The sequence below is a fragment of the Chlorocebus sabaeus genome, chromosome 13, assembly GCF_047675955.1.
Source record: "Chlorocebus sabaeus isolate Y175 chromosome 13, mChlSab1.0.hap1, whole genome shotgun sequence".
Lineage (NCBI taxonomy): Eukaryota > Metazoa > Chordata > Mammalia > Primates > Cercopithecidae > Chlorocebus > Chlorocebus sabaeus.
The window spans coordinates 10268057-10289906 of record NC_132916.1 but is presented as its reverse complement, the minus strand read 5'-3'; the positions used below and the strand labels follow the sequence as shown (position 1 = coordinate 10289906).

Below are 21850 nucleotides of genomic sequence, written 5' to 3'. Positions count from 1 at the left end.
TCTGAGCACTTTAAGAGGTCGAGGTGGGCAGATTACGAGGTTAAGACATTGAGACCATTCTGGCCAACATGGTGAAACTTCATCTCTACCAAAAATACAAAAATTAGATGGGTGTGGTAGCACATGCCTGTAGTCCCAGCTACTCAGGAGGCTGAGTTAGGAGAATCGCTTGAACCCGAGAAGCAGAAGGTTGCAGTAAGCAAAGATCACTCCACCACACTCCAGCCTAGTGACAGAGTGAGATTCCATCTCAAAAAAAAAAAAAAAAAAAACCCAAGAAAAAAAGAAAAAGAATGTTATAACAATACTATTTTTAAATATCAGTATTCAGAGTATACTGAAAATTACATCCTTTACAGTTATTTAAACTGATAAAGAATATTTATGTGTTACTGTAAACATATGCATGTGATACATTTTCAAAATTTATTTAAGGAGTATATGAGCAAAAACGTTGACAGATCACTGATCTGTACAAAAGACAAGGTGTTTTGAAGATCAGCATTCCGGCATGTCTCCATGTGTGTTTTCTTTGTTTTCTCAGTTTGACCTTGTCTGTGTCAATGCGTGGATGCTGGACCTTACCCAAGCCATCCTGAACCTTGGCTTCCTGACTGGAGCATTCACCTTAGGCTATGCAGCGGACAGGTAGACACCAATGTAACCGCCGTTTATGTCACTATAACACCATGCATTAATATGGGGAGAAAAATGTTTTATGTTAACTATTAAAACAGTCTTTTTGCTAAATTTGCAAACAATTCTTGATTTCATCATTCATGACATTCACACTTGTTTGGTTTGACTAAATCTTTTCTTCTCAAACTTCATTTCCTAATTCCTTGAACTGCACAAAGGTCTGAGGCTGTTCCCAGTAGGTCTGAGAGCATCGGAATGAAAACACAGACCTCCAAAGCAGGAACATCATAATTGGGTTGATGCACTGTTGTGCTGGATACTATAGAATCAATCAATTCGATGTGCTTCAGTAACAACTTACTGGTTGTGGTTTTATTAATTTAGTCATAAGATCGGCCTATTCCAAATTTGTTTCATCTAATTTTTTTTAAAGAAATCCTTATATTTTTTTCTACAAAGGTAAAACTCTGTGAAAAAAAACATTTTTCCAAAATCCATTAAAGGAGTTTTTTTTCTATTATGTTGTATTCATAAATGCAACTGGCCAATGGCAGGCATGGTGAGTGTGTATATTCAAGACAGTCATGCTTTCTATTTAAATATTCTTCTTCCTTAACATTATTGATGCTAGTTATTGTATTCATGTTTAACTCTATTTTTATCCCAATTCTAACTATGAAAATACTTGCAGTAATTTAATATTCCTCTCTATCCCCCTTAGCAGGAGTAATAGGAGTATAGACTGGGAACTGCTGACTCATAGCCGTATCTGGCCTAATATTGTTCTGGTTAATCTATCTCTGACTCATGGCCATATCTGGCCTAATATTATACTGGTTAATCCAGCCCAGCCCATGGTGGGTTCTTGTGACTGTACCATTCAGTGGGTGATACTAAGTGTACCTTTTAGAGAACTGCAAACAGCAATTAATTAGCTAATAGAGCAACAAAAGGCCCCACATCCTGTAGCCAATTGAAGATCTGAGTTTAATCAGAGCAGTGCTTCAAAATGGGTAGAGCCTTGAGTTTCATTTTCTGTCACTTTTTCTTTCTCTTTCATGTTTCTCTCTCGCCCTCTCCACAGCTGTTCTTTGCATGTGAGTTTCTGCTGGATCTTTTCGTGTGTGATGCCCTTTCTCTCTTTCTTCTTTTTATTGATGTCCTTTTCTCCTGTTCTACTTCTAGCCCTTTCAAGTTTCATCTTTCTTTTCCTAATTTCCCCTGCATGCCACTCTTCTTTTGCTGGCTACAATTTGGAACTGTGCAGTTTAAATATTTATTTATTTTGTTTTGTTTTTACTCTTTCTAATTTAGATAGTAGGTTTTGCTTCATCTGTGTTTTTTTTAATCTTACTCAGTCAGCAAACATATCTCCAAACTAAATTAACTTTACTAAAGTGGGGAATTTCCCCTACCTGTATTTTCATAAGTGATTGAGCATCTGTCCTCATACAGGACATGCTGCATTGGAGGGGAGGGGCCAGACCTGGGAGAAGGAGGAGTCATGAATAACCCTGCCTCCTGCATTTGGCTTCTTCTCTTCCACCATATCCATTATTTATATATGTGAAGGAAGAACAAGAGATAACTTAATAGGCCATTTGTCAATGAGAGTACAATATAGGAAGGGTGGAAAGTGAATTTAGAAATCTAGATTGGGGCTTCTGGATTCCGGTTCAGCATATAAGGAGCTTAGAATTTGCCACTCAGCCTTGACAACAAGTAAAATGCTGAACAAACTGAAAAATCAATAATTCTTCTTAGATCCATAAGAGAAGTGAAAGCACAGGGCAAACTGCTGCCTTCAGCACCACCCTGTCCCCCCCGTCTCCACTAAATAGAAAGACAGGAGAATACAGAGAATCATAACACAGGCACAGAAACCTCCTTGAGAGAGCCAGGGTAGATAAACATGAGCTGTAATTGATGAATTCCAAGAGGATCAGTGTGGATGACCTGGAGGATTAAAAACTCTAGAGGGACTCACTCAAAGGAGGGCCCAAGCTTTTGTGATTTTTTTGTTTGTTTGTTTGTTTTGCCACCTGAAGCTCTACAAGGTTATAAAGGTGAATATTAAGGAAAATTCCTCATGCTCTGGCAGCCAGAGGGGAAAAGGAACAATTTTGAAATATGCCAGAACATTGTTCTTAACAACGTCTGCCCTCAGGAGAAGATGTTTAACCAGAGCCTAATCTTCTGGGGTTTTCTGAGAGCCTCATTGATCTGGGGGAAGGGAAATACCAACTCCAGCGCCTTCTAGCCTTCCAGGTGGAGAAAGAGAAACACCAAATTCTAGCCTCCTCTAACTTTTAATTTGGAAGAAGGGAAATACTTAGCTCTAGCCCCCTCTAGCCTTTCTCCCCTAGTTAAGAGGAGAGGGATAGAGAAGCACTTGTGAAGTTCACTGGTTAGAGGCATAGGTTCACTAAAAGACTGAGAGCTACTCATAGAACCACAGAATGCCTTCCCTCCCCCAACACCTCACCACCACATTACTAAAGGTCTATTTACAGCAGTTCCATTTACCCAGTACACCATGTCCACCTATCAAGAGAAAATTACAAGGCATACTAAAAGCCAAAACACACACACACATACACACACACACACACACACACACACCCAGTTGAAGAGACAGAGCAAGCATTAGAACTAAATTCAGATATGGCAGGGATGTTGGAATGATCAGGCTAGGAATGTAAAACAACTATGCCAAGAAGTCTGATGCATAAAGTAGCATACAAGAACAGACGGGCTATGTAAGAAGAGAGATGGAAATTCTAAAAAAAGAAACCAAATGAAATGCTAGAGATCAAAAACACTGTAACAGAAATGAAAAATGTTGTTACTGGGCTTATTAGGAGATTGGGCATAGCTGGGGAAAGAATCTCTGGCCTTGAGGATATCCCAATAGAAACCTCCAAAACTGAAAACACACACACACACACACACACACACACACACACACACACAATGACAACAACCTGAAAAAGCAGAACAGAATGTTCAATAACTGTGGGACAATTACAAAAGATATAATATTTGTGTAATAGGAATACCAAAAGGAGAAGAGGGAGAGAAAAATAGAAAAAATATTTTAAACAATAATGACTGAGAATTTTTCAAAATTAATGTCAGACACCACAGATCCAGGAAACTCAAAGAAAATCAAGCAAGATAAACTTTAAAAAGTACACTTAGTTATATCATAGTCAAGATAAAGTAAAGATAAAGGAAAAATTCTGAAAGAAGAGGGGGGGAAAACTCTTACTATAGAAAAAGAGCAATGATAAAAATTATATCCTACTTCTTTTCAGAAACCATGTAAGCAAGAAGAAAGTGGAATACTTAAAGTGTTGAGAAAAAGTTCCAATCTAGAATTCTATACTTTGCAAAGTTATCATTTAAAAGTGAAGGAGAAATAAAGACTTTGTTAGACAAAAATTGAGGGAATTTGATGCCTTGTAATAAATATTAAAAGAAATTATTTAGAGAGAATGAAAATGATCTAGGTTAGAAATCCAGATCTATATAAAGGAAAGGCATTGGAGAGGAATAAGTGAATACACTGTTATCTGTTAGGTCAATTAAGAACAAGAAAAATATGTTTCTTATTTAGTAACAGGGACTAAAAACCGATTTTTTTTAAAAAGCATGACTGATATGCTAAAAATGAAGAAAATGTGGAATCCTATAAACTGCTGTTCAATTAAACTACAAAAGCCAGAAAAAAGTGTGGAATACAAACATAAGAATAAAAAATAAGGGAAACAAATAGAAAATGATAACGAATATGGTGGACATTAATCTAACCATGTCAATACTCACTTTAAATGTAAGATGGTCCAAATGTACCAACTAAAAGACAGAGATTTTCACAGTGGATCAACAAACAAGACCCAACTATATATGCTGGCTACAAGAAATACACTTTAAATATAAAGACACGTATACATTAATAGTAAATGGATGGAGAAAACTATACCATGATAGCAGTAATCAAAATAAAGCAGAAGTCGCTATATTATTATCAGCAGAGCAGACTTCAGAGGAAGGAAAGTTATCAGGGATAAAAAGGGGCATTATATAATGATAAAGGGGTCAATTCTCCAAGAAGCCAATAATGCTTAATATCTATGTGCCTAGTAGCAGAGCATAAAATTATAAGAGGCAAAAGCTGTGAAAAAACTGGAATGAGAAATAGATTAATCCACTATTTCACTGGAGACTTCAACATCCCTTTGTCGGAAATGGTCAGATTCAACAGGTAGAAAACCTATAAAGATATAATTGAACTCAACAGCATCATCAGTCAACTGAATATAATTTTCATCTTTAGACAATCTTATCTAACAACAGCATAATTAACATTTTTTTCAAGTTCTCATGAAATATTCACATGCAATATTCAAGATAAATCACATTCTGGGCCATAAAACATGTATTAGCAAATTTGAAGAAATAAAAATTATACAATGTCTGCTCTCAGACCATAGTGGAATTAAACTAGAAATTCAAAACAAAAGGATAGACGGAAAATTCCCAAATACTTGGGAATGAAACAACACATTTCTAGTAACACATAGGTCAAAGAAGAAATCTCAAGAGTAATTAAAAAGTATATTAAACAAATGAAAATGAAAACACTCAAGACTTTTGGAATGCAACAAAAACAATGTTTAAAGGGAAATTTATAGCATTGACTACATAAATGAGAAAAGAGGAAATATATAAAATCAATAATCTAAGCTTTCACCTTAGGAAACTGGAGAAGTAGAGCAAATTAAACCCAAGGCAAGTAGAAGAAAAAAAAAAAACAAATTAGAGCAGATATCAATAAAATTAAAAACAGGAAATCAATGGAGAAAATAAAACCCAAAGCTGGTTATTTGAAAAGATCAAAAAAAAATCAATAAACCTCCAGTCAGACTAAGAAAAAAGAAAGAGGAGAGAGAGAGAGAGGTGGAAGACATAAATTACTAATATTAGAAATAAAAGAGGGGACATTTTGACCAATCCCATGGACATTAACAGGATAATAAAGAAATACTATGAACACTCTGTGTTCACAAATTTGATAACCTACATGAAATGGACCAATTCCTTGAAAGATTACAATCTGTCAAAACTCACCCAAGATTATATAGACAATTTGAATAGGGCTATATCTATTAAATAAATGAATCAATAGTTAATTACTTTTCAAAACAGGAAGCACCTGGCCCAGATGGGTTAACAGGTGAATTTGCCAAACGTTTAAGGAAGAAACTCTACCAATTCCCTAAAAACTCTTTACAAAGATAGAAGTAGGGGGATTGTTTTCTAACTTATTCTGAGACCAGCATTACATTAATACCTAAATTGGACAAAGACATTATAACAAAAGAAAACTACAGACTAATATATCTCATGAACGTAAGTGCAAAAATCCTCAACAAAACTTTGCAAGTAGAATCCAATAGTGTATAAAAAATTTATACACCACAACCAGATACCGAAGCATACCAAGTGTGTAGTATACCAAGTGTTTAAGCTGGTTCAGCATTCTAAAGTCAATTAATGTAATCCATCACATCAACAAACTAAGGAATAAGAAATGACATGATCATATCTTTAGATGCAGAAAAAATGTTTGTCAGAATCCAACATCTATATATGGCAAAAGCTCTCAGTGAACTAGAAATGTAGGGGAACTTCCTCAACTTGTCAAGGAATGTCTATGAAAAAACCTACAGTTAACATCGTACTTAATGATGATAAACTGTATAGAAGTTTTCTCACTAAGATCAGAAACAAGGCAAATATGTCATCTCTAATAACTTCTTTTTGATGCCATGCTGGAAGCCCTCACTAATACAATAAATAAGACAAGTAAAGAAAATAACAGGTATACTGATTGGGAAGGAAGAAATAAAAACTGTCTTTGTTCACAGATGGCATGATTGTCTATGTAGAAAATCAAAAGAATTAACAACAACAACAACAACAACAAAAACCTCCTGAAACTAATAAATGAGTATAGTAAAGTTGCAGCGTACAAGGCTAATACACAAAAGTCAACTGCTTTCCTATGTACCAACAATGAACAAGTAGGATTTGAATTTAAACACACAATGCCATTTACATTAGCACCACAAGAATACACAACACTTAGATATAAATCTCAGCAACATATGTACAAGATTTATGTGAGGAAAAGTGCAAAACTCTACTGAAAGAAATCAGAGATGATCTAAATAAATGGAGAGATATTCAACATTCATGGATAGGAAGACTCAATATTGTCAAGATGTCAGTTCTTCCCAACTTGATGTACATATTCAATACAATACTAATCAAAATCCTACACAGTTATTTTGTGGATATTGACAAACTAATTCTAAAGTTTATATGTAGAAACAAAAGACCCAGAATAGCCAACACAGTATTGAGGGAGAAGAACAAAGCCAGAGGACTTGACACTGCCTGACGTCAAGACTTACTGTAAGGTGACAGTAATCACGACAGTGTCGTATATGTGAAAGAATAGACCTCTACCAATAGTTTAATGGAATAAAATAGAGGGCCTAGAAATAGACCCACATAGATAATAAATATAGTCAACTGACCTTTGACAAAGCAGAAAACAAATGGTACTGGAACAACTGGACAACCACATGCCAAAAAAAAAAAAAAAAGAGAGAGAATCTAGACACAGACCTTACACCCTTTAAAAAAATGGATCACAGACCTAAATGTAAAATACAAAACTATAAAACTCCTAGAGAACAGGATAGGAAAAAATCTAGATGACCTTTTAGATACAACACCAAAAGCATAATCCATGAAAAACGAATTGATAAGCTGGGCTTCATTAAAATTAAAATTTTCTGTGCTGTGAAAGACATTATCAAGAGAACAAATGAAATGAAAAGCCACAGACTGGGAGAAAATATTAATAAAAGGCAAATATTTGATAAAGAACTGTTAGCCACAATATATAGAGAACTCTTAAAACACAACAATAAGTAAACAAACAACCCAACTAAAAAATGGGCCAAAGACCTTAACAGATACCTCACCAAAGAGAGTATACAGATGATAATAAGCATATGAAATGATGCTGTATGTCATATATCATCTGGGAAATGCCCATTAAAAAAGCAATGAGATGCCACTACATACCTATGAGAATGGCCAAAATCCAGAACACTGCCAACACCAAATGCTGACTAGGATGCGGAACAACAGGAATTCTCGTTCATTGCTGGTGAGAATGCAAAATGAAACAGTGACTTTAGATGACAAAATTTGTACACATGTTTGTAATTCTTACAAAATTAAACTTTTACTATATGATCCAGCAATTCTACTCCTTGGTATTCCAATTCCAACCCAAAAAAGTTGAAAACTCATGTTCACACAAAACCTACACATACATGTTTATAGCAGCTTTCTTCGTAATTGCCAAAACTTGGAAGCAACCAAGATGCCCTTCCGTAGGCGAATGGACAAACTGTGATACATCCAGACTATGGAATATTATTCCATACTGAAAAGAAATGAGCTATCAAGCCATGAAAATACATAGAGGAAATGTAAGTACATATTACTAAATGAAGAAGCTGATCTGGAAAGGGTACATACTATAAGATTTTAACTATATGACATTTTGGAAAAAGCAAAACTATGGAGAGAGTAAAAAAAAAAAAAAAAGAAGATCAGTGGTTGCTAGGGGGTGGGGAGAGGGAGGGATGAATAGGCAGAGCACAGAGGATATTTAGAGCAGAGAAACTATCCTGTTAGATACTTTAATGGTGGATACGTGTCATTATACACATGTCAAAACACATAGAATATGCAACATCAAGAGTGAACCCAAAGGTAAACTGTGGACATTGCGTGATTATGTGTCCCGGTAGGTTCATCAATTGCAGCAAGTGTACCACTCCCATGGGGAATGTTAACGAGGAGAATGCTGTGCATGTGTAGGGGCAGGGGACACAGAGTCCACAAAAAAAATCTAGATAAACTAAGGCTACTTCCATCTCTACTCTGCTGACTCAAGCAAGATGCCATATGTACATATTTTATGGAAATTTTTATGAATTTGTCATAGATGTCATAGAATCAAATCTCTTAATGGATATTGATAGCAAACATTTACCAGACAATAATTTGACACCTCTATGCTGAACCAATTAACACCAGACTCTCAGAATGCTGTGCATGATACCTTGTTCCTTTTCCTGAACTGATTAATAACACTTACACCGATGGTGAAAATAAAATACAGAATTTAGGAACCACTGACATTGGCTGTGAACTTTGTAGTTTATAAAACACTTTCACATTCGCATCTTATTTGATCCTCTCTACAACCTACCTCTAGGAAAAAGTGAAAAAAACAAAAGCAAGCAAGCAAAACCTTTGTTTTGAAGACCTTAGGAATTAGTCCAAGGTCTTATGACTGGTAGATGGTTGAGGTGAGATTCAAGGCAAGGCCTTCTGGCCATAACACACCATTGCTCCTTCTTTCTGCCTCTCTGTCCTTATGACTTGACACATAAGAAATGTTAGAAAGTGTCACATCCGTACCACTGGGGACACTCTATGTGAAACAATAGTTTTAAGGAGGGTCATATTTTCAGAAACTGCAATCACAAAGGATGCATTCTGTGCTTTAAATTTTGTGATTCCAGCCTGGGCAACATAGTGAGACCCTGTCTCTACAAAACGTTTTTAAAATAATATAATAATATAATATGATGTGATATTTTATGTTATATTTTCCCATTGTGTTGAAGAAAATGTTTAAGGTGAGCTCTTTTCCTGTCTTTCTCAAAAAGGTATGGCAGGATCGTCATTTACTTGCTCTCCTGCCTTGGCGTTGGCGTCACTGGGGTTGTGGTGGCCTTTGCACCAAACTTCCCTGTGTTTGTGATCTTCCGCTTCCTGCAAGGTGTGTTTGGAAAGGGGACATGGATGACTTGCTACGTGATTGGTGAGACATTCTTACACCATCTTCTCTGTTTGGAAACTAGGGCCAGATGGCCAACAAGTGCTAGTTAATCAACCTTCCTCTTCCTCATGTGTCCTTTAACAAAGGAGGTTTCACTGCAGCTACAGTAATTATTTCTGCAGATAGGAGAGCTCAGAGGTAGGATTCTGAGTGCTTTAGAAAGTAAAATACCATCTTACTTTGGGAACCAAACATAGACTATTATAAAACACTGGGGCAAACTACTTTTAAGTACTTCTATACTGTTATAATATGGTTTCTAGCTTTGCTTTATAAGAGATTAATTTTTATAAAATCTCAGTAGCTTCTTGAGGCATTTTTAAAGCATTTTCTCTGCACTGTGTTCTGTGGTACAGTTTGAGATTACTTTCCTCTTTGGAGAGTGTTCCCAACTCTCCTCTTTCCATACAAGTGGGGAACTTTTTACTATGGGAGAAATATGTTTGAAAAATGAGAAGTTCATTTGTGACCCTTGGATATCTCCTATAGCCAGAAAGTTTGACCTTCTGGGGATGGAATAAGGGAAAAGTTCACTTTACTTTTCTCTCATATCCCCTGGGAAAGCCCTGGCTACTCCTTTTGGTTCCATTTCTAGCTCGGGACCAGCCACCTAGAGTAGTGGTGTATTTCTGACCAGGAAAATGTGGATTCTCATCTTAGATTATGGCTGCAGATCTTTGTACACCCACTCTCTTCTGTCACTGCTATGCAATCTCCAAGCAGCGCACATTTTGGAGACCTTTGAAGATCTTTCTGTGAGTGGCAGAAAGAGAGAAGATTATTAGAGGGATTGGTTGTCACTGTCTGGAACACAAAGAGTAATGTTGAAATGCAAGGCATTTTTAAGGAGACTCAGTCTAGATGAATCTGCAAAGTTGTGATCTGAGGGCAACAATAAAGTAGCTTATCCCAGGATAATCAGAATAAAAGAAACCAATTAGTGGGAAGGGGCAGGAAAGGAAAATATTTCAGCAATAAAATTTCCCATGTGATTTTTAGGCAATATTGTCAACGAAAAGTACAACACTGTGGAAAGAATTATCATTTAATAGAAGTTGTCTTGTGATAACAAAAAGTCTTTGTAGAGTCTAATATTTATAATGAATCTTCTAAGGAGACTAGAATGTGCATATCTCTAGAGATACAGTGATGCAATGTAGCCATCTTAACATATTTATGTTTTGATAATTACAATTACCTTTTAAAATACTCATCACTGAAGCTTTCCTAAAACCGACACATATATTCTTCATATTTCCCTATTGTACCCAGAAGATTGCAGGTCTGGGTGCATAAGAGGAACATGGCAAGTGCCTGTGATAAGTGGCAGAGGCAAGAGTGGGAGAAAAGCATTTAGTATCAAGAAGGACACCTCCATCCTATCTACAAGTGTGGAAGCCTCAGTATCTGAGTGCTAGCGTGTTCTAGCAATGCTGATGGATGTAACAGGTGTAACATCTCTGTTTTTGTTTGTTTATTTTGGAGCTGACTTTGTGCTTCTGTGACCTCTTGTGTTTGTTTTCCTTTAGTGACAGAAATAGTAGGTTCGAAACAAAGGAGGATTGTGGGAATCGTGATTCAAATGTTTTTTACCCTTGGAATCATAATTCTCCCTGGAATTGCCTACTTCATCCCCAATTGGCAAGGAATCCAGTTAGCCATCACGCTGCCCAGCTTTCTCTTCCTCCTTTATTACTGGTAATGTGGTTTTGGTTATCATCATATTTATACTGATTCCACAGAAATTAGACTCCAAACCAACAAGAAAATGAAAGCAATAAAGGAAATTTGCTGCTTTGAGAATTTTTAGAGAATTTTAGGATTTAAAGAGAGTATTTGTTGATGATTTTATTAATAATTATTTTAAAAAACACAAAAAAATAAAATACCAGACCACAAAATTCTAAGTATAGTAGTGCATTATGTTTTGTTTTGTAATATATAGCTTCATGAAAACTGTAAGGCAACAAATCATATCTGCCAGTATTTCAACATGCAAATTAAATGCAATGAAGTCTATTTGCTTCTCTGTGTGTTCTATAAAGCAAATTAATGTTACTCAGAAATTCTCTGAGGAATAAGGAAATGTTAAGAGCATCAAAAAATTACATTATCAAAAAGCAACAGATAAGCATTTGATTTTTGTTGTTACTGTTTTGAGATGGAGTCTCAGTCTGTCGCCCAGGCTGTAAGTGCAGTGGCGTGATCTCAGCTCACTGCAGCCTCTGCCTCTCAGGTTCAAGTGCTTCTCCTGCCTTAGCCTCCCAAGTAGCTGGGATTACAGGCATGCACCACCACACCTAGCTAATTTTTCTATTTTTAATAGAGACAGAGTCTTAACATGTTGGCCAAGCTGGTCTCAAACTCCTGACCTCAAATGATCCACCTGCTTCAGCCTCCCAAAGTGCTGGGATTACAGGCGTGAAGCACTGCACCCAGCCAGCGCTTGATTTTCATTGGAATGAACATGTTTTAATGATTCTTCTAATTTAATTTTAATATATGGGCAAGTCAGTTTATATAAATCAGATTCCTAAGCTTTTCTTAATATTCACTAAATCCCAATTCTTTTCATATATGGAATCAATATATTGTAAGATAGCCTGGTTTTGTAAGAGCAATGTCATATTGATTATTTTGATGAGCAATGATCCAATTATCAAGCTAGCATTTTTTTCCCATCCATTATAACCTTGCAAGAATAATCTGTGTTTCAGGGACCTATTAGCAACTCTTATTGACTCCTAAATTTATATCTAATTGCAAGATCCATTTTGATAGAAAAACTCAAGGCAATAGATTTTAGATTTTGAAATTCCTAGACATAACTCACAACAGCCTCCTTCTTTGCCAGGGTTGTCCCCGAGTCTCCCCGTTGGCTGATTACTCGGAAGAAAGGAGATAAAGCATTACAGATCCTGAGACGCATTGCCAAGTGCAATGGGAAATACCTCTCATCAAATTACTCACAGGTAATTTCGTTTAGTATGAGTAACAAATATTGCTAAAGTAGGTGAATTGATTTTGTTGCCACTTATGTACTTAATGTTGCTTCTTAAATTTATGTGCAAAATATATATGTTTGTATATATATAAAATATATATACACAAAATGTATATGTATATCACACACACTATCAAACATCTGGAAAATCATTTTCAATATGACTTAACTGAAAACAAATCTTGGGAAAAATCATAGGACATATTAAAGAAGAAATGATTATGAAGCTGTATTAGCATTATAGGCAAGGCTAATTGATCATTTCAGTACATATTTTAATAATTGCACCAAGTTACTTGAATTATTATACTTTACTTACTGTAAGCCCCATAATATTGAATCACTCATCTTGATTGCGCAAACTGTAAAACATTTTTTCGACTTTTAATTTAAAGCTTTAAGTTTGACCCTGAAAAAAATCTGTTTATTCATACCAGAGCTTTAGCAGCAATGTAATATTTCAGCCTTTAAACTCCCATATGCTGGTTTTTCTCCTTTTCTTCTTTTCTTCCTCCATTCCTTCCTTCTTCCAAGAAAGGCTTTTTGGGTGCCTCTGCATCAGTGTACTAAGAAATGGGGGAGGTCAGGGTGTAATGGCTCACTCCTATAATCCCAGTGCTTTGGGAGGCTGAGGTGGGAGGATTGCTTGAGCCTAGAATTCGAGACCAGCCTGGGCAACATAGCAAGACCATCTCTACAAGTAGAAAGTTTTAAAAACTAGCTGGGCATGGTGGCACGCACCTGTTCTCTCAGCTACTTGGGAGGCTGAAGCAGGAGGATCATTTGAGCCCAGGAGTATGAGACTGCAGTGAGCCATGATCACACCACTGCCCTCTAGCCTAGGAGACAGAGCAAGATGCTGTCTCTAAAAAAGATATAAAAAGAAAATGAAATGGGACAAAAATTAAAAGCGTTTGCCCTTTGGAATATTTGATATACACTTGAGGAAATAACATATATTTAAAGCAACCCCTAAATAGAGAATAGCATATAAAGAAAAATTTGACAACGCTTTACCTCCAAAGACTAAGTGACTACAGAATAACAGAAAGGTTGTTATAAAAATGTTAGAGAATAATTTTTGGAAGATATGAATCTTGATTTAAGACTAGGTTGTCAACATTGTTTTCTTCATAGCATTCAGTTTGATTTCACAGGAACCTTCTGATAAGAACTTTCTGATAAGAACTGGGTTTAGGGCTGGGTGCGGTGGCTCATGCCTGTAATCCTAGCACTTTGGGAGGCTGAGGCAGGTGGATCATCTGACGTTAGGAGTTCAAGACGAGCCTGGCCAACGTGGTGAAACCCCATCTCTATTAAAAAATACAAAAATTAGCAGGGTGTGATGATGAGTGCTTGTAATTCCAGCTACTTGGGAGGCTGAGGCAGGAGAATCACTTGAACCTGGGAGGCAGAGGTTGCAGTGAGCCGAGATTGCCCCACTGCACTCCAGCTTGAGCGACAAGAGCGAAATTCTGTCTAAAAAAGAACTGGGTTTTGTTAGTTGTATTGTCCCCTCCCCAGCCCCTGAAGCTTGCTCATGTATGTTTGGATTTCTGCCTTCTTCCTCTCTCTTATATTAAGTGGCAAGCAGTAGGCTCTTGTCCAAAAGTTTCAACTGAGCAGATGTCACAGGTGCAATGGTGCAAGTCGGTTAATGATATACCTTAAGGTTTACAGATCATAAAATGTGTGGTAAAGACAAAGCATGGTCTTTTTAAACCACTGTGATTCATCCATCCTTGATCCTTGTCACTCTTTGAGTGAGCGCATTTGAGCTGTGTGTTCCTTTTAGGGAAAAATAATATACACCTGTTTTCCCAGCTTGCACTCATCCATTGACTATAGTCCTCATAGCCAGGTCAAAGATCTGATCATTTGTATTCAATTGTAATCATCCAGTGAATAATCTCTGCTCTTTTCTCAGCAGTATACTGAAGATATTGCACACATAGTCCAGAGGTAAGCATGTACATTATCTACATCAAGGTTTAGATATTGATTTAAAAGTCTAAATATAGAATATAGAAAAAGGGAATATAGAAAGGAGTATAGAAAAGTAGCATTTTAGAAAATAAATAGGAATAAAGAAAGGAATAGGTAAAAATAGTAATATAGAAAGTATTCTAGAAAAATAGGCATCTAGAAAGGAATATAGAAAAATAAGAATATAGAAAGGAATCTAGAAAGGGATATAGAAAGGAATATAGAAAAAATAGCTGTGTGCTGGTAGCTTGTGAAATATAATGTTGGATTAACCAGAAATGTCATGTGTGATAGTGAGTCTCACTGAGAGATGAGTCTGATTCCCCAAAGCAGCTGCTGTTACATATCTCATGAGTGTACAGTTTAGCACTGCTCCCACAGACCCACTGACCCAGCTTTATTCATGAGCACCATAGAGATCATGACAACAGGTAAGTAGTTCAGTGTTCCACATGGCTGTGCTTATGAGAGATCATGAACTATGGGATCCAGTGGTTTCCAAGTCATTTTAATTTTAATATGGAAATTTCCAAACATATTCAAAAATACAAAAAATAGTTTAATGAATTCCTATGCATATCCCTCAGCTTCAACAGTTATCAACTCCTGATCAATCTTACTTTTTCTATACTCTGCCTAGTTTCCCCATCCACTGAATAGGAATCAATCCAGCCATCATAGTATTTCATCTTGTGATATTTTCCTCTAAAGTAGGAATAAATAGGCATCTCTGGAACTATGTGTGCACTATCTTCAGGACACTGCTGAATGAGGAGCAAGAACTATTCCTGTGGTTCTTAAAATTCAATACAAGTAATCACACCTTTGATCCAGCTGTGGGGACTGATTCCTATTGTGGGAGCAAAGATGGGGCAGTGGTATATAAAATATAAATATAAAACTAATATCAATGTCATTGTCCTAAGAAAAATAGCCACAATTCCTTAATATCAAGTCAGTGTTCCACTTCTTTGATTGTCCTACAGTGTTTCACAGCGTCTTTGTGCATTAGACCCCTCCTGAAGTTATGGATTGTGAATTGTTGATCTCTTTGGGTTTATTTAATCCATAGGTTCCTGCTCTTTTTCATTTCATTCCAGCTTTGGGAATAAAAAAAAAACATCCTGGGGTTTTTCTCCTGAAGAATTTCTATGGTCTAAATTTTGTTGATTATATCTGTAGGATCCTTTAACATGTTTCTCTGTCTTTTATATTCCCTGTCAATTGGTAGTTAGATCTAGAGCTTAATCAAGTTCAAGTTTAATATTTCTGGCAAGATACTTCATAAGTGGCTTAGTACATTTCCATTAAGAGATACCTGGTGGCCGCTTGTCTCTTCTTTTGGAACATTACTTGCCACTGATAATCACTGCCTGGATTTACTAACTAATCAGAGGTTGCCAAATGACAATATTCTCATCTTATCATTACTTCTTCATTTATTGCTGGAGTGCTTAAATAAAGACTAATTTCTCCCATCAACTCTTGGTGACCCTGAGATGTAGTTCATATCAAAAAGACAAGACATATGCATCATTTTTTATTTTCCAAAGAATAAATTGGCTCCCTACATCCTCCCAAAGTGATTAATGAGCTGGGTGTATTTATTTAAACATAGTTTATATGTTTCAACCCTTTGCAGTTGCATTAGTCTGTTGTCACACTGCTATAAAAAACTGCCCGAGACTGGGCAATTTATAAAGGAAAGAGGTTTAATTGACTCACAGTTCTGCAGGGCTGGGGAGGCCTCAGGAAACTTACAATCATGACAGAAAGGGAAGCAAACATGTGTTTCCTCACATGGCAGCAGGCAGGAGAGGTGCCGAGCAAAGGGGAAAAGCCCCTTATAAAACCATCAGATCTCATGAGAATTCACTCACTATCATGAGAACAACACGAGGGTAGCCATCCCCATGATTCAATTACCTCTCACCAGGTTCCTCATTTGACACACGGGGATTATGAGAATTACAACTCAAGATGAGATTTGGGTAGGGACACAGCCAAACCATGTTAGCAGTTATTTTGGTGAATATCTTTTTGGATGCTCAAATTGCTCCATCTTTGGGCAGATGGAGCTTATCTGGAGTCTGCCACCCTCGAGTAGCTTCTGAATATTTCCTTGCTCTTTAGCACGACGAGATTTTCCAGTCTCATTTTGTAAGTTCCAGTCTCACATGTGGAATCGCCTATTTCTCCAAGGGAGCTTTGGTTTTTGAAACAAACGTCTTCAAACCGAACCTACCCATCTTTAATCTTTTTGATTGTACATAAGCATAAGCAGAAAAGCAAAGCGTTATCTTCAAGAGAAGGATTTAACATTTAAGTTTAAAACACCTTGCTAAGAGCAGAATTCAGCCACATTATGGGCCATGTCATAGTTTTCCATCTCAAAGGTCCTTATATCCCCACAAGCACCATCCTGAGCAGAAAACCTCCTCGTGATGACACAGAAGCACTGGCCAGCACGGTAGGCACTGTACTTGAACTCCAACCCCCAAAATCAGAGCAGGATTCCATTACAGGTTTTGTGCAAGGACAAGTATAGCCAATATAAATTACTCATATTTTGGTGATTCACATAATACTGTCCGGGTCTATGTTAGGATAGCCTGGAAACTTTGTGTTTACACAGTTACTTTCACATTAGCCCATATCCCTCTCTCTGGATACAGTCTCCAGGACCTTCAGACCTACGACAGAAGTGCCAACAATCTCTTTCTACTTTTCGCAGAACCTCTCTTCAGTAACTTCTGACTTTTAGAAGAAGTTATCACTGCGTAAATGACCTCATCCTTCACAACCTCTTCAATTCCCACCTCATTTTTAGGGTGCCCATTATAGGGTGTGGAGAAGGTTAGAATGGATTTGAAAGAACATGGTTGGATTCAAAGCAGCCCCAGGAGACCTGGCAAGTCAGCACAGTTCTCTTGTGAAAAGAGCCACCTGCCAACCCCAACCTGTTCCATTGCGACATCACAGGTCCAGGTATATTTAGGAGAACCTAAGGAACTAGCTTAAATCTACCCAAGGATGTTCCATAGTACAGATAAGCTAAATTCACTACAAACTAAGATTACACCAATCCCCAGAGCTTTAGTAAGTGAAGGGAAAATATGAGAGGAAAACAGTATGATATATTTGATCCAACATTGAACCAGGCGCATTTTGAGGGTTGTTTATCCTGTAAATCATCTCAGTTACAGTTCACATGGACATTACTCATTTCATGGGTAGGCAAACTCTGTCTCTGTCTCACTTGTTTCTAGGCTTCCATTTGCCAAGGTTTCTGGCTGGCCTCTGGCTTTGTTGAAGAGATAGCTAGCACTAGCAGGGAGAAATACAGTGTTCAGGGTCCAGGCTCTCTGAACATACAAACAGTATAACTGTTATTCACTAAAAGGAAAAATCCCAAAATCAAAAACCAATGCAAAACAGCTAAGTGGCTTGAGCTCCTAGGAGGTCAGGTAGAAATTAAAGAGAATTAGTGGATGGGTAGAATTTTAAGCAGTAGGTAATTACCCAATGCAGAAGGAGGATTAGCTTGGACACCTAGTCTGGTGGTTCTCAGCCTTTCAGCATTTGCATACGATAATTTTTAAGGCTTGCTTAAAAAAAAAAGCAAATTATAGGTAAGTCTACAATAATGACAGCACAGGCACACCTACAACATGACAGTGTCTCACAATGTCTTCAGGAGCATCCACAATCATCCACTGACCCCAGAGAACATGTCAAGGAAGAGAACTGTTTTCTGCCCTGGGCACACCCTCTGTTTTGCTCATAATGCAAAGTTCTTTCACGGTGCAGTAAATGTGAAATTTTTCTTTGGTATCAGTTTGACATTATTCCTGCTTGTTACTTGTAGTGTCCTGTTTCTTGCCTTACACCTGGTCACTAACCACTTACTTCAACTTTTCACTCTCATATGATAGACAAGTAATAGTACTGTGTGCAAGTATGAATAATGGATTGAATAACAATGCTTATCTGAGCCATTGCCCCAGGTACTGAATGGGTGTGCTTGTCAAAATAAAAAAGAATGGGCAAGTACTTCAGAGTGCCCACACATCTGGTGGTAGTAGACTTGGTCTATTGGTGAGTAATGGAGAGCTGAGATAGTTTCATGTAAGCATGAACTGCTATTGAGAGGTGACAAGGAGCTAGCAGCCCTCACTCTCAGCGCCTCCTCGGCCTTCGGCCTCAGCATCCACTCTGGCAGCCTTGAGGATCCCTTCAACCCGCTACGGCACCGTGGGAGCCCCTCTCTGGCCTGGTTGAGGCCGGAGCCCCCCCACCCCCGCTGCTTGCCGGGAGGTGTGGAGGGAAAGGCACGGGTGGGAACAGGGGCAGCGTGGGTGGGAACCGGGACTGTGGGCTGCACTCCCGGGCCAGTGTGAGTTCCAGCAGGCGCGGGCTTGGCCCACACACTGAGCGGAAGGCTGTCACCCCCGGCTCAGGGCAGTGAGGGACTTAGCACCAGGACCAGCAGCTGCGGAAGTTGCTACCGGGTACCCCAGCAGTGCCAGCCCGTGGGCACCACTCAAATTCTTGCCAGGCCTTAGCTGCCTCCCCACAGGGCAGGGCTCTGTACCTGCAGCCCACCATGTCTGAGTTCCTCCTCCTACGGTGGGCTGCCGCGAGGCCCGAGCCTCCCCGAGGGGCCTCACCCCCTGCTCTGTGGCACGGGGTCTCATCGACAGCCCAAGGGCTGAAGAGTGCAGGCGCCGCTCGGGACTGGTGGGCAGCTCCCCCTGCAGCCCTGGCACAGGATCCACTGGGTGAAGCCAGCTGGGCTCCTGAACTGGATGGGGACTTGGAGAGTTTTTGTATCTAGCTGGAGGATTGTATGTGCACCAATCAGCACTCTGTGTCTAGCTCAGGGTTTGTAAATACACCAATCAGCACTCTGTGTCTGGCTCAAGGTTTGTAGAAGGCACCAGTTGGTACTCTATCTAGCTAACTAGCTCTCTGTGACTGTGTGTCTAGCTCAAGGATTGTAAATGGGCCAATCAACACTCTGTCAAATCGGACCAATCAGCTCTCTGTGAAATGGACCAATCAGCTCTCTGTAAAATGGACCAATCAGCTCTCTGTAAAATGGACCAATCAGCAGGATGTGGGTGGGGCCAGATGAAGGAATAAAGCAGGCTGCCCAAGCCAGCCAGTGGACCAGTGTGTCGTTGCACACTGTTTGAACTTTGTTCTTTTGCTCTTTGCAATAAATCTTGTTGCTGCTCAGTGTTTGGGTCTATGCTGTGTGTATGAGCTGTAACACTCACCGCGAAGGTCTGCAGCTTCACTTCTGAAGCCAGCGAGACCATGAATCCACTGAGATGGGAAGAATGAACAACTCCAGACGCGCTGCCTTTAAAAGCTGTAACACTCGCCAGCAAGGTCTGCAGCTTCAATCCTGACAGCGAGACCACGAACCAACCAGAAGGAAGAAGCTCCAGACACGTCTGAACGTCTGAAGGAACAAACTCCTGGCACACCATCTTTAGAAACTGTAACACTCACCGGTCCCCAGCTTGGTTCTTGAAGTCAGTGAGACCAAGAACCCACCAATTCCGAACACACTATTATCTGTGATACATTGTATTAATCCTCTCAACTATTCACTCCTTCTGTGTAAAAGGATTTTACATCCCATCCCCACCCATTGCCACATGACTGACAGCAGTATCTCTCTGTGGGCAATATATGTCCCCACCCAGTGTCAGGCTTGTCCACCTGACTTGATTGGGCCCAAGAAGTAGAAGTAGCAGAATATCAGTTCAGGGCACAAGCTTTGAGAGGTGTCATGAATTCCTGATAACCCTCTTGTTCCTTCTGTCTGCCACAAGAACAGCAGACCCCAAATCGGTGCTGTTCCTTCAGAGTGGGTCTCGGAAGAAGAGCTGCAGCCTGGAGCAGAGCTGCAGCAGCTGTATGGGACGTGGCCAAGAAAAATTTGTTTCCCCACTAAACTACTGCTCAATGTGTCTGTATGTACTGCAGAGATTTGCAGGTGTTTGTTCTTGCAGCCAAAGCTAACGAATGCAGTTGATCATATTACTAGTTTAATTGCCAGAGTAGGGTTTGACACATTTTTTGGTGATGCAGAAGTGATGGATTGGAGTAGATTAAATTACTGTTTGGAAAGATTCACATTTTCTCTCTCGTTTCCAAGGGAAAATACTCCCTGGCTCTGTAGATGTTGGGCACGGCAATGAAATTGCTTTGGCCTCATGATAGCTGCAGTGGACTTCCTGCCCTTTGGTGCTGGGATTGACCATGATACCTGCTTTGGCCAGTGGCGGGTTGCTAGATGTGATGCAATAGAAGCTTGAAATGTGCTTGTGTGGTTGGGCTTTATCTCTGCACCTCAGCCATCACCATGAAGAGAAATTCCCAGGCTCACCTATGGGCCCCGAAGGAGGCTGAGAGCCATTCAGAATGGAGCTGACCTAGCAAAGCTTCCTGGAACCTACACTAGCAGGCCCCATCCAGCCCACAAACACATGAGATAAATGAATGCTTACTATTCTATGCTGCTAAGATCGATGACTGCTATGCAGCATTATTTATCAATAGCTCTGATGGTAAAGTGTCAACTTGATTGGATTGAAGGATGCCTAGATAGCTGGGAAAGTATTGTTTCTGGGCGTGTCTAGGAGGGTGTTGCCAGAGGAGATTAACATTTGAGTCAGTGGACTGGAAGAGGAAGCCTCCCCTCTATGTAGGTGAGCACCATCCAGGTGGCTGCCAGTGTGGGTAGAGCAAAGCAGGCAGAAGGTGAGATAGGATGTCTTGCTGAGTCTTCTAGCTTTCTTCCTCCTCCTGTGCTGGATGCTTCCTGTCCCTGGACATCAGACTCCAGGTTCTTCTTGCACTTACATGAGTGGTTTGCCAGAGGCTCTCGGGCCTTTGGCCACAGACTGAAGGCTGCACTGTTGGTTTCCCTACTTTTAAGGCTTTTGGACTCTGAGCCATTCCTGGCTTCCTACCTTCTCAGCTTGCAGACAACCTATCGTGGGACTTCACCTTGTGATCATGTGAGCCAATTCTCCTAATAAACTCCCGTTCATATATACATAGATGCTATTAGCTTTGTCCCTCTAGAGAACCCTGACCAATACAATAGCCGACTGTGTCAACACTGAGTGAGCAGCCACTGTCACTATACTGACCGGGGTGATGCAGCTACACAGGTAGTAACTGTGGCAGCAGTTTTAGTT

The 21850-nt window shown here is 39.1% G+C and overlaps 1 protein-coding gene across 1 annotated transcript in view; it reads left to right on the top strand.

Annotated features, from left to right (window-relative positions):
- The window catches only part of SLC22A3 (solute carrier family 22 member 3), a 108215-nt gene that overhangs the window by 50745 nt on the left and 35620 nt on the right, over window positions 1–21850 (top strand). Inside the window, exons 2-5 of the mRNA XM_008007745.3 lie at window positions 545–648; window positions 9468–9622; window positions 11170–11338; window positions 12495–12612. Coding sequence (XP_008005936.1) covers window positions 545–648; window positions 9468–9622; window positions 11170–11338; window positions 12495–12612 — 546 coding nt within the window. The remainder of the gene's footprint in view (window positions 1–544; window positions 649–9467; window positions 9623–11169; window positions 11339–12494; window positions 12613–21850) is intronic.